At 38.9% G+C, this 11,947-nt stretch overlaps 1 protein-coding gene across 2 annotated transcripts in view; it reads left to right on the plus strand.

Moving 5' to 3' along the window:
- zfyve26 (zinc finger, FYVE domain containing 26) overlaps positions 1-10,525 on the plus strand; it is a 23,523-nt gene extending 12,998 nt beyond the window's left edge. For both annotated transcript variants that reach the window (XM_026151893.2, XM_026151894.2), the window contains exons 25-43: positions 65-241; positions 997-1,246; positions 1,529-1,624; positions 1,713-1,900; positions 2,162-2,298; positions 2,414-2,442; positions 2,616-2,758; positions 3,002-3,222; positions 3,951-4,098; positions 4,206-4,415; positions 5,356-5,571; positions 6,067-6,264; positions 6,746-6,826; positions 6,936-7,063; positions 7,215-7,374; positions 7,665-7,724; positions 8,003-8,185; positions 8,303-8,353; positions 8,615-10,525. In XM_026151893.2, the coding sequence (XP_026007678.2) occupies positions 65-241; positions 997-1,246; positions 1,529-1,624; positions 1,713-1,900; positions 2,162-2,298; positions 2,414-2,442; positions 2,616-2,758; positions 3,002-3,222; positions 3,951-4,098; positions 4,206-4,415; positions 5,356-5,571; positions 6,067-6,264; positions 6,746-6,826; positions 6,936-7,063; positions 7,215-7,374; positions 7,665-7,724; positions 8,003-8,185; positions 8,303-8,353; positions 8,615-8,818 (2,880 nt within the window). In that variant the 3' untranslated portion in view covers positions 8,819-10,525. The remainder of the gene's footprint in view (positions 1-64; positions 242-996; positions 1,247-1,528; positions 1,625-1,712; positions 1,901-2,161; positions 2,299-2,413; positions 2,443-2,615; positions 2,759-3,001; positions 3,223-3,950; positions 4,099-4,205; positions 4,416-5,355; positions 5,572-6,066; positions 6,265-6,745; positions 6,827-6,935; positions 7,064-7,214; positions 7,375-7,664; positions 7,725-8,002; positions 8,186-8,302; positions 8,354-8,614) is intronic.
- The last annotated feature ends 1,422 nt before the right edge of the window (positions 10,526-11,947 follow it).

Genomic DNA, 11,947 nt, shown 5'->3' on the forward strand with positions numbered 1-11,947 from the left:
TCTCAAACCATTTTCCTCTATTACTATGTGTTAATATCCTTTGTCCCTCCCTTGGTTTGTTTAGTTACTCGACGGGCTCTCAGATTTTGCAGCTGGTCTAGATGTTTGTGAGCGTGCCCTCGATCGTCGCCCTGGACTGGATGCATGCCACTTCCTGGCAGACTACCTCACCCTTCATTTCCAGAAGCAGGTGTCTCCTGCACGTCGCCGATACATCCACGCACTTCATCTTGGCTCTAAGGTTTGTGATTGGGAAGTTTGCACTAGTATGTTAACATAAAGACGATAAATAAATGATAAACAGGATTAGTAATTAGTAGACTTGAGGTGCATAATGACCATTGAACAATCATAACTTGGGTAAAATCTTCTAAAAAACATCTTTTGGATGTGTTGTTTAATTTCAAAAATATCTTTTAAGTAATTCATAATCAGAAAACAATAATAATAATGATTGTAATACTGAACATTGTCTTTGTGTCAATTGCAATTTCCCCTCAGCTGTTTGTAAATTTCCCTTCTTACAATAGAGACTTCCACAAGTCTGCGTATTTCTGTAAACCTTCGTTTGTTGAAAATACTTTTGCAACTTTTCAATTCTAAAATTGTAATAGATTCACAGGAAACCATAAGCTCTTTCAATTAATGAGAAAAATATCTTAATATGTAGAGAATATTCCTCTAATACAAAGTAATCCAGTTAAAAACGTGATCCTGTTTTCCAAATCTGAATTTTTTTCTGTAAATGACCAGTTGATGTGTGTGTGTGTGTGTGTGTGTGTGTGTGTGTTTTAAATAAATAAATAATAATTTTTTTTGCGTAACACTGAAAATGTTTTAAACCTGTTTATTAATAATCACAGTAATGTTACTATTGCCAGGTTTGAATGAATCTGGCCCCAAATTTTAGTTTTACACTTTTTAAGTTGTTCTGCACTGTTCTCCAGTTGAGCTGCTTCCTATCTTTGGGTTTATTAAATGTACATCCTCCTCCAGGTGTTGCTGACTCTGCCTCCAGCTGCCAGGCAGGACTACTTCCCCTTGCTGTCAGATCCACTGCTCATGCTCGAGCAGCTGTTGATGAATCTGAAGGTAGACTGGGCTGATCTGGCGGTGCGGACCCTGCGGAGCTTGTTGGTTGGCCAGGAGGCTGGCTTCAGCGCTGAGGACATTGATACGCTTCTAGCAGACTACGCCGGCAAGGCTCTCAACTTCTCCTGCGCCCCCAGAGAGAGGGCTCGATCTGGTCAGTGCTAATCTTACAGCATACGGTTGCTAAGTAGACAAACATATCAGAGATGGGCAGCCACTTGAGTTAAATGTTTGTAATGCAAAGGTTTAATAAACTGCTGAAAACTAAACTGAATTGTTGTGAGACTCGGTGGAATTGATGGAGAAATACAGTTCTAGTTTATGTATTCTTGTCTTGGTTATGTACTCCTGTAATAAATATTTCACTTGTTAGATGGGTAAAGAACCATCCACCTTACCAACAGGTTGTGTCTAAACATAACACTTTATGTTCCAGATTCTGTAATCAGTCTTCAGGAAGCGCTAATACAGTGTCCTGCTCAAGACAGCTCGCTCTCTTCCAGTCGAGTTGAATCGCCAGCACCCTCCAGATGTGAGATATTTGGATATGTTTAATGATGATATTGCTGTAGTTTAGTTTTTTGTTTTTTAATCATTGTGAGTGTTTCTTTTAATTACAGGCAGTACCCCTACACACTCAGCCTCGGGAAGCAGCACAGACAGAGAGAAGGATCGTGGTTCAGCAGGGAAAAAACGTCACTCACCTGCAAAGTTCAGGCCTCCAGATCAACCCCCAGCCCGCAAAGATTGGGTCCCAGACACCCAGCAGCATGTGTGCATGGTTTGCAAGCGTGAGAGATTCACCATGGTGAGTGATGTAGTTACCAATGAAAGAGAGTTACCTGCTCAAGTTCAAGTGTATTATTTTATTTATTCTTTTTTTTTTTTTTGGTCATCCTGCCTTTTCCATTTCACTCTCCATTTCTTTGATGTGAAGAATAATTGGCCTCTGTATGACATTTTTATGGAGAAAACATGACTGTTAATGTTGGATCTCCTCGACAGATTACAGAAATACAGTTTTCATGTGTGCTCAGCTGGGATTTTTCCTTTGCTTTTCTGGTTTTAGTTCAACAGACGTCATCATTGTCGGAGATGTGGCCGTCTTGTTTGTAATGCGTGTTCGGAAAAGAAGATGCCTGTTGACGGTTGTCCAGGAGAGGAAGTCAGAGTCTGTGATCAGTGTTACACCTACTTTCACCCAGAGTAAGACATTTATCAGAGCTACTAGTTCCAAATGCATATGAATTACGGAAACCGAGTAATAAGGGAAAAGAAGGGTTTGAATATAACTAAAAAATTAATTTGTCTCTATTTGCAGTACTGATGATGAGTGGGAACCTGCTGAAGGTAAATTAAATAATTTTATGTTGTGTTTTGGTGCTTTCTTTTGGGTTTTTGCAATATTAGAGTTTTACAACATTTTGAATTTGCTAAAACGGTGGAGAGCCACTTACATGCAGCCATTCTTAAATACACAATTAATGTAGACTATAATGATGACGTATTCTCTTCTTTTTTAGCATTGGATGGTAGCCCTGTGGTCACGGAGCAGTTTCCCCTCGATGGGATGCTGCATCTGCCTGAAGTGGTCCATCGGCAGTTTCTCCTCAGCACAAACCCTGCACAGGACCAGCATCTGCGGAACGAGTTCTACTATGAACAGGTTTGGATTTGTGTAGTCACCATCCATCCCAGTGCGCAGGTTACCTTTACATGTTAGTCATTAGCAGCTTATTGAGGGTAACTTTGTTTTTAAAGAGCAAAAGCTTTATATTGAACTAGTGCCTAAATTTAGCTGACAATTTTGTGTGATTTCTGTCTCTGCCTACTTTAATAGCTTTCAGTTAGTGGAATTAACCAAGTCAGTATTTTAAAAGTAATAATGCTCTTTCCCTAAAACACGTAGGCTCCCAGTGCATACCTCTGCGTGGCCATTTTATCTCTACATAGTGACCAAACTGCCTGTGGTCATCAGCTCATCAGCCACTGCCGCTCCTTGTCTCGTAAACTGACCAATCCAGAGGTGGATGCCTGCCTGCTCACTGACATCATGCGGCGGCTGTTGTTCAGTGCCAAGTTGATGTTTGTTAAAGTAGGCCGCAGCCATGACCTCGCCTTATGTGACAGGTAAGATGAAACCCTGTGTAAGTTAGATTAACCAGCAGTTGAGAATTGCATGTTATTATGTACACTGTGCAATCATTAGGGTGATGAGAAAGAGCGTGAGATATTGTGCAAAATGTAGATGAGTATATGTATGTATGTAGGTTAGCTTTCACATTAATAAGAAACCGAAAGTAGATGCAGCAAAGTCAGAAAACAAAGAACTCATGACTAGTGGTTAGAGAGTGTGTGGGCAGAATAACCACAGCTCAACCAGAGACATGCAGAGAAAATGATAAAACCTATGGAGCTGATACAGCTAACAAACCAACCAGCTAATGCAGAACAGCATATTAACACACAGATACATAACAGCATAGTAAGTGATTTATATATGTATACATGTGTCCATGTGCTCTGTGCATTTTTCTTTTTTTCTTTATACTTTTTATACTTTTAATCACCCATTTCAAAACAGTGAGATAAGTTGCCATAGCGCTATTGTTTGCATCATAAAAGACACCTGGCCAATGACTTGTGTTTGCTCTGAAAATATTGAGTAATACAGGCACATTTGTTTGGATTTAAGATGATTCGCTGTCATTAAATGAGGACAGATGAGGTCACAGGAAGTATGCTGAAGTAGTTTACGGTTACCAGCACTCAGTGGATAGCCCTTTATTTCACCAGACTAATACAAGATATTATGAAAGCAGGTGTCTGACTGTGCTTCTTATTCTCTTTTTCAACAGTTACATCAGTAAAGTGGCTGTGCTTAAAATTCTGGTGACAGCCAATTACAAATATGTTCCCTCTCTGGATGACATTTTGGAGACCTCCGCTGTCACACGGCTCCGCAATCAGCTCCTAGAAGCAGAACACTACCAGCTAGCTGTGGAGGTTAGAGGCTGTTCTTCAAATTAAAGTTTAATTTCAAAGACATTACAGAGAAATTGCAGAGAATTAAATCACAAAGCATTTGTCATCTCTTCTTGTTTGGTTGCTAGGTGTCAACCAAGAGTGGTCTTGACCCTGGTGGTGTGTGGCAGGCATGGGGAATGGCATCTCTGAAGGCAGGAAATCTTTCAGGGGCACGGGAGAAATTTGCTCGCTGCCTGAAGCCTCCAGTGGACCGCAACCAGCTCAACTCGGGTCCCTTATTATTACAGGAGATTGTCCAGCACCTGGAAACCATGGTGCGGCCCTCTCTGGCTATGGTAGGTAGCTACTTTCATGGTGGCACTAGCCTCCAGCCCACAACATATTAAAAACGGAAGAAATGGGCAGATGTGTAACATGCTTCCCGTCTGCAAATAGAGTAGGTCATCGCACAACACTTCCTTCTCAAAGTTTGATATATAACCATATTAACATTTTTAACATAAGTGCATTGCTTTGCATGCATCTAAAAGGTCAAACTGTACACGAATGCAAATGCTGAAGTTCAAGAAAAAATTTGTGCTGGCATTTTGTGAAGCTGTCATGGTTAAGAAAGTATACAGTAGCAGCTACATTCTTGCAATCAGTATTGCACACAAAGATAAACACTACTATGTGTGCCTGCCTGTTAAATGAATTTGAAAAGATCACTATCACATGCACAAATGTATTAGGATACACCAAATGCCTGTCTGACGTAGCAATAGAATAATTGAAAACATTAAAAAAATATAGCCATAAACATTTTCTGATAATTTCCAGTTTTTTCACTTTTTAAAATAATGCAATAAACTATAATTTTACCAACATGTATTTTTAAGAGCATACAGCAGTGTCAGGCAGAGTTTATCCTCAGACAGAAAGACTAGACTAGCTGTGCTACCTAACACCTTAGGCATCTAGCACATTTCTTGCATGCTAGACGAACCTAGTAAGTTCTGGCATGTGAAGCACTACACGTGTCGGATTCTAGTGCATCTAGAATCCAGACTAAAAGAAAGTAAAGACAGACCTATGTTAATGTTGAGTAATCCTAAGAAACTGTTTTCTCAGTTCAGGAACACCATTCCTTTTCAGTCAAAAACACAACAAAAATCTTTGTTAAATCAGGACAAACTACAAATACACAGAAGTTTTTTGGGGTTTTTTTTAACCTGCTTTTATACACAATAAATGCATAAACCTTTGTGTTGTTGTTTGTATTCTTCTATATATCAGTCTTATGGTGAAGACGTGTTGGCATCCCTGCGGGAGCTAGAGGACTCTCTGTGTGACGTCAGTCCTGTGGAGCGACCGGAGGGGCTGATGCAGAACAGTGTTCTCCACCAGGAATGTCTCTACTACCTGAATACATACGGCACTCACCTGGGACTGATCAGCTTCTATATGCGTCATGATTATGTAACAGAGGCTCTGGCATACCTTCTTAAAAGGGTGAGGCCTAAATTATTAAAGGTGTCCATATCCTTTGCATGTTTGGATCAATATTAAACTATTGTTACTTTCATTTAACTGGAGAAGTCAAAGGAGTGAACAGCACAAGGTACAAGCCAAAAACAGAAATCTCAGTCCTCTTTTGTGATGCAGCTTTTGTGTGGTCAGGAGATTATCTAACTCTCCTTCGGGTATTCTTTGATACCCATCTGTTGCCAAGATCTCAGATCCTGCAGGATGTTAGGTTACCTATAATGTGTGGGCAATGAGGTCTATGTGACACTGATTTATTAGCAATGGTTCGTTTTCAATTTGGTCTACAGTCAACAAAGTACATTGAGTAATAGTACTTAGTATCATAAGACTGTTTCTTGAGTAAGCACCATCACATGTAGTACATGACTTCACTTGCCTGAAATTATTGCTGAATGTGTCATTGCATCAGTTTTATCCAAGCTTGTCTTTTTTTTTTCTTTTTGCTGTATTGTGGATCAGGAGTGTCCAGAGGAAGTATTTCTAGAGGGTGTGTTGCAGCCCAGTCTGGAACGGGGCCATCTGAGCAAGCTCCAGGGAATACTGGAAAAGCAGGACCCCAGCCTGGAGACATGCAGCCGGTACCTCATTGCTTCCTGCCAGTTTCTTCAGCGACGGGGATACTATCACTCTCTCTACCAGTTTCAGCAGTTCATGACGGTTTGAGGACTTTTTTTCTTCATGCTCATTTTTAGGATTTTTTACAAACTACTAAAATAATAATTAGACTGAAATGATAGGTGGATGGTCTGAGACTTAACTGACTTATTATTCCAAGCGGGGGGGGGAACCTTTATATTCCAATGTGAATGTTTCAAAATGTCATCCTAGCAGGTTAGTAATTAGGCTGAGTACTATATAATTGTCAAGTTTCCTGTTTTTTACTGATGGACCTGCAATTCCAGTAACAGTTTACGTGCCCATCTCTCTTTCGGCTTAATCAGGACCCTGATGAAGGTCACAAGCCGAAACGCGTTGGTCAGTCAATAAAGGAACAGTTTTATTTCTGCTTGTGACCTTCATCATGGTCATGACCTTGATGAAGGCCACAAGCCGAAACGCATTTTATTCTTTAGGATTGCAAATTGAGGTCCTCATGATTCTTGGTGGGGAAGATTCAAAATTGTGTTTGTCTGCACAGGATCACGTGCGTGCAGCCATGACCTGTATTCGATTCTTCACACATCGAGCCAGTTCATACCTACAGCTGGGAGAAAAACAGGTATCTGTTATTTTTTCCTCTACAGTTATGCAATAAGAAAATATTTTTTTAAAAAATTGATTTCCTCTTCTTACACGGGAAAGATGAACTTGAACTTTATTTTGCACAGCGTTGGTTGGTCAGAGCCAAAGAGCACCTGAGGACGTACTTGCAGGAGCAGCAAGGTCGGGGTTCTGGGAGGAGACGGTCACACCCCAATTCTTTCAGGAAGATGATGTCATCCAGTGATGTGTCCAGGTTATTTAAGAGCTTTATGACAATTAATGAAATAGAAATCTACTTTTGACTACCAATGGTTTGGAAAAAAAACTTTATTTAAAATGCCTGATTATTACTATGTTTACTTCAAGCTTTTGATCTTCGTCTCTTTTTTTTTTTTTTCTTTTAGGCACATGAATACGATTGAGCTCCAGCTGGAGGTAACCCGTTTTCTCCATCGCTGTGAGAATGCGGCATCCTCCAAGGCCCCGCAGACCAATCCCTCTTCACCCAGTTCATTGCCTACGCTTTTTGGAGGAAGCCCTATGAAAGTAGAAGTTGCCTGCAAGGTTAGGCTGCGGTTTTTTTGTTTTTTTTTTGGAATTTTATAAAGTGATAATCTTCTGATATCGATAATCTAAAAAACACGATTTAGCATATTTAAGTTACTCATTAAGCACTATATATTTAATTTAAAAAAATGTGTACAACAGTTGCCACAGGGCGCTTAATGTGTGTGTATGAATATGTATGTAGCTAAAAATAATGCAAAATATTTTGTTAGAACTGGTTTTGTATGTTATGTATTTGTACATTGTTGTTACATAAAATCAGGACAGTGTTTTATGTGTTTTTGCAGGTGATGCTTGGAGGAAAAAACATAGAAGAAGGGTTCGGCATTGCTTACAGAGTCATACAGGTATGTTCATGTCTGAGATCAGAACTGCTTTTGGCCAAAATTCAAGACTGCAAACACAGCAGTTTTTTTTGTGTGCAGAAGTCTTTGAAATATTTTGCCAACATAATTATTGGAAGTAAGCACCAGTCGAGCTGAGATAGCACAATAATTAATTTAATTATCTTGGTGTAGACAGCCAGCAGGAGCAAAAACTGAGCAAAATGAAGAATTAAGTTACTGATGTGATCTTTTTCTCAGTTAAAAGATGAAAATATAGATGTTGTCTCCCTCTCCTTCAGGACTTCCAGTTGGAGGCTCAGGCTGTCTATGTGCGAGCTGGACAGTGGCTCATCCGACGCAAGCAGTACGCGTCCGTGCGGCAGCTGCTCAAATGTGTGGGCGAATCAGGCACTGCCACTAAAAACGACTGTGACGCCCTCATCCTCAACTACATCTCCTGTGCAGAAAAGGGACCAGCTGATGTGAGTGACAGAATTGCTATGGGGATGCATGTGATAGGGATATTCATTATACTAACTATACTTCAGGCACAGTGTTGAACGCTCATCCTAAGGACTATTCTCTTTGATATGGTTTAGGCCAAGGAGCTGGAAAGTCTCATTCTGGAGATAAAAAGCTCAGAAAGCAAGGTAGAGTAATAATTGCCTTGTTTTACCCTTCTTTGCCTTCCACTGGAATTACTTTTCTTGCCAGAGGCTGCTTTAAAAAAAAAAAAAAAAAAACTACCCTCACTGTATTCCTCTGTATTTCCTTACAGTCGATATTGCTTTATTTTTTCCTCTGAAGTTTGTCGTTATTTGGCTTTTTTACCTTTATTAGCATCTTTGGACCTAAGTGAGTATAATTTTTGGGGAAGCTCCCTTTTAATTTCATCGCTGGTCTTTCTGCAGATCAAAGCCTTCCTGATGTGCAGTAAGCTAAGGCCGGCGTACCTGCTGGCAGTGAAGCTGGAGACAAGCCGGGCAGGCCCGTTGGTCCAGGATGTCCTTCAGGCCGCTGAAGAAGCACAGGACTCAGTAATGCAGAATATCTGCCGCCAGTGGCTGGCTGAACACAACAAGTCATCTCAACCGCGTCAGGGGCGCACCAGGTAAAGGCACAGTGGACATAACAAGGGATTGTACAGAGAGCGCACAGATAAGCCCCCATTAAGGACAAATGAGAGCATTCAACTTTTTTTGGGAAGGTGAAAGATTAACTTATGTAACTGATATACAGAGCTTATCACATTTGCCATTTTACTAAAGAATCCTCTTATTAGATTTTTGGCTCCAGATTTGCCCTGCTAACACTTCAGCATACACTTTTAGATGATGCATTGCATTTTGTGTAAATGTACCAGTACTTCACACTAAAACTACATATTTAGTTGGACATTATTTATATTATCAATTAATTAATATTGTACTAGACCCTTACTATCACTCTAATGTGTGTTGCTATTGAGTTGGCATGGCACAGTGGAGTCTCAATGTGGAGGAAATGCAAGTTAAACCTAAAACAGATCTGAAAAATGTGTAAGAACTGGGTTCTTTTAAAACCCTGATATCAGCTTCACTCTTTGGTTGAGTGATCTTTATGCCACTGCAAAACAAACGGATCACCACTGTGCTTTATTTCCATTCTGGAAATATTTTTGCTGGCTTTTTTTGTTCATCTGCACAGTATTTGTGAGGGAAAAAGTTACTGCATTTGAGCTCAACCGGTATTACACAACAGAACTGCTAACTGTTGTTAATAGGTACAGTTACACCCTTGAAATATATAAACGTATTCATAGTAAATCTGTATATGTTTAATATTTGTTTCCTACCTCAGCCTAAAGGGGAAATATATTGACTAGAAGGCCACTGACAAATTTATTACCTGTAGGTATCTGTGTGTAGGTGAGCTTTTTACTTATGAGGTGTCGTCTGCCAAGAAGTTACATGTTTCAAAACTGTCTTGTTTTTGTAACCATAATGAAGATGTTTACGTGTTGTACATGTGAAGCACATTTTGTGGCCAGCTTTTAGTGTAAGTTTCTTTTTGATTAAAAAAATAATAATAATAACATTACTTTGAAATATTGGAGGGCATTTTGTTTGCTTTGTTTCCAAGAATTCAGGTCTCTTGTTTGTTAATGTGTGTTTTGGTAATAATTATCCCGAGGGCGGCAGATTGTAAAATATGCTTTTTGCTTCGTTCTCACGGTAGATGTGAACGACAGATGTCTCAACAATTTAAATTCCTAAAGACTGACATATACAGATGAGTTGAACAATGTTTGAAAAAGGGATTGTACTGTTGCCAGATTTCTTTTGATATGCATTTTTCCCTTTTGATTTCACAAATCTGCAACCTGGAGAAAGAAAAAGAGCAACTGTGATGTTCTTATAGCACCACAAACGCAATTTGTTGCATAATGTGACAATCACCCAAATTGCTCAAGCTGCCTTTCATGTGTTCTTTGAAACTGTTCTGATTACATGGTGATGTGGTGAAGTGTGTCTTCATTTAGATCTGACACTGTGGTGTCTGTTTGCCTTGCTTCGCTCTGCTGCACTAGTCAGAAGACTAAAACCAGTTTCCTGTTATTGTGAGTGTGTCAAGCCAATTTAGACTTGAGAGCCACTCTCATTCTCCCTAATTCTGACTGTTGTCTCATCACTGCCGCACTTTATAAATAATAATATCAAATATTTTGAAAAATTTGAAGGTATGTAATATGGTAACTGCTTTAATGATGCAGGACTAATGGTTCAAAAATGTAAGTTGTTTTGCCATCCCTTATTAAATAAAATAAAATATGTAACACTGTACTGCTGTGCCTTTTTCTATTTTCATCATTTTAGAGTTTGGGTTATTCACTGAACAATCAATCTATTATTAAAGAAGAAGATTGTGAGATAAATAAATAATGAAAGCCACTGTTAGTTTTAGCCTTCCTGGAATTATGCACTGTTTCCTGAGGCAAACATCAAAATTTGTTAAAAATCATGTAAAAACAAACGTTTAACAAATATATTTAATAGATGATTTAGAACAACATTCAGTAATTTAAATGTAAAAGTTTTCCATTATTAGGATATGTAAATATAGAAAAAAACAAAGCAACTCTGTCTCAAAATACAAAAAATGGTAAATGGCCTGTATTTATATAGCGCTTTTACTAGTCCCTAAGGACCCCAAAGCGCTTTACATATCCAGTCATCCATCCACCCATTCACGCACACATTCACACACTAGCGCCTTGTGTAAGAAAATGGAGGAGATCATATGCTGTAGCTTTTTTAGTGTCCCATGGTTTGGTGCTTCCTTTGTATTTGTTTATTGACAGGGTTTGGCTGCAGGCATGCCAGTTTTCCACCCACGCTGACCCTCTCACTCCAGAGCGTTATACTTGTAATTTGGCATTATCTTGCAATACTTTGCGTTAAAACAACATCCAGCAACTGTTGCTCCAACTGTGGAGTGTGTGCATATAGCAAAATTAACAGTGCCTCCACAGATGTGCAACCTACCCATGTTTGTACAACATACTTCTTAAATAAAATTGTGAGATAAGTCACAATTCGTTTAAATTCTAGTGATATTATGCCTAATATATGATAAAATTGCTGTTTATTTATTCATAGTTTAATACTGAGAAACTTTATTCTAAATTTGTTAAACTGTGGTAAAAGTCTGAAGCTCTTAGATTCTCTAAACACAGTCGTGTTATGACATGAGGCAACAAATCACTTATGGGATGGTTTTTAAATGGTGTTTTTGTTTGAGCGTTACACAACTTTTCCACTTTCTTTAATTTTTTTATTTGATTTATGTTATTCTGACATCAAATTAAAAATGAGCATGCCTATTTTAAAAACAGAACGAGCATTTCTGTTTCAAAACTGGATGTGTTGCGTTTGCCGTTATTTTTAAATAGCTTTAAGATTTTGATGATTTGAATGTACTGACATGGGGAATGGAGTTTAGCAAAATTTCTGACCTTTGAGGCCCCCGGATAGTTACCTTGTTAACAAAAATGTGGCAGCTTTTTTTTTTTTTAAGTCCTGTAATATTTTCCCTTTTAGTTTATTTATTAACAGTAACAGTGTGATGAAACCTGACTCGCATGTGTTGTGTAAATCATCTTTGTCCACCTAATCTTAGGTACTCGTGCATTTCATTCTCTCAATTTTGGATCTAAAAGAGTTCAAGGAAGTGGCAAAGTTAAAGATTTTCATTGCGAGTGACCA

Source organism: Astatotilapia calliptera, chromosome 19 (assembly GCF_964374335.1).
Source record: "Astatotilapia calliptera chromosome 19, fAstCal68.1, whole genome shotgun sequence".
NCBI lineage: Eukaryota > Metazoa > Chordata > Actinopteri > Cichliformes > Cichlidae > Astatotilapia > Astatotilapia calliptera.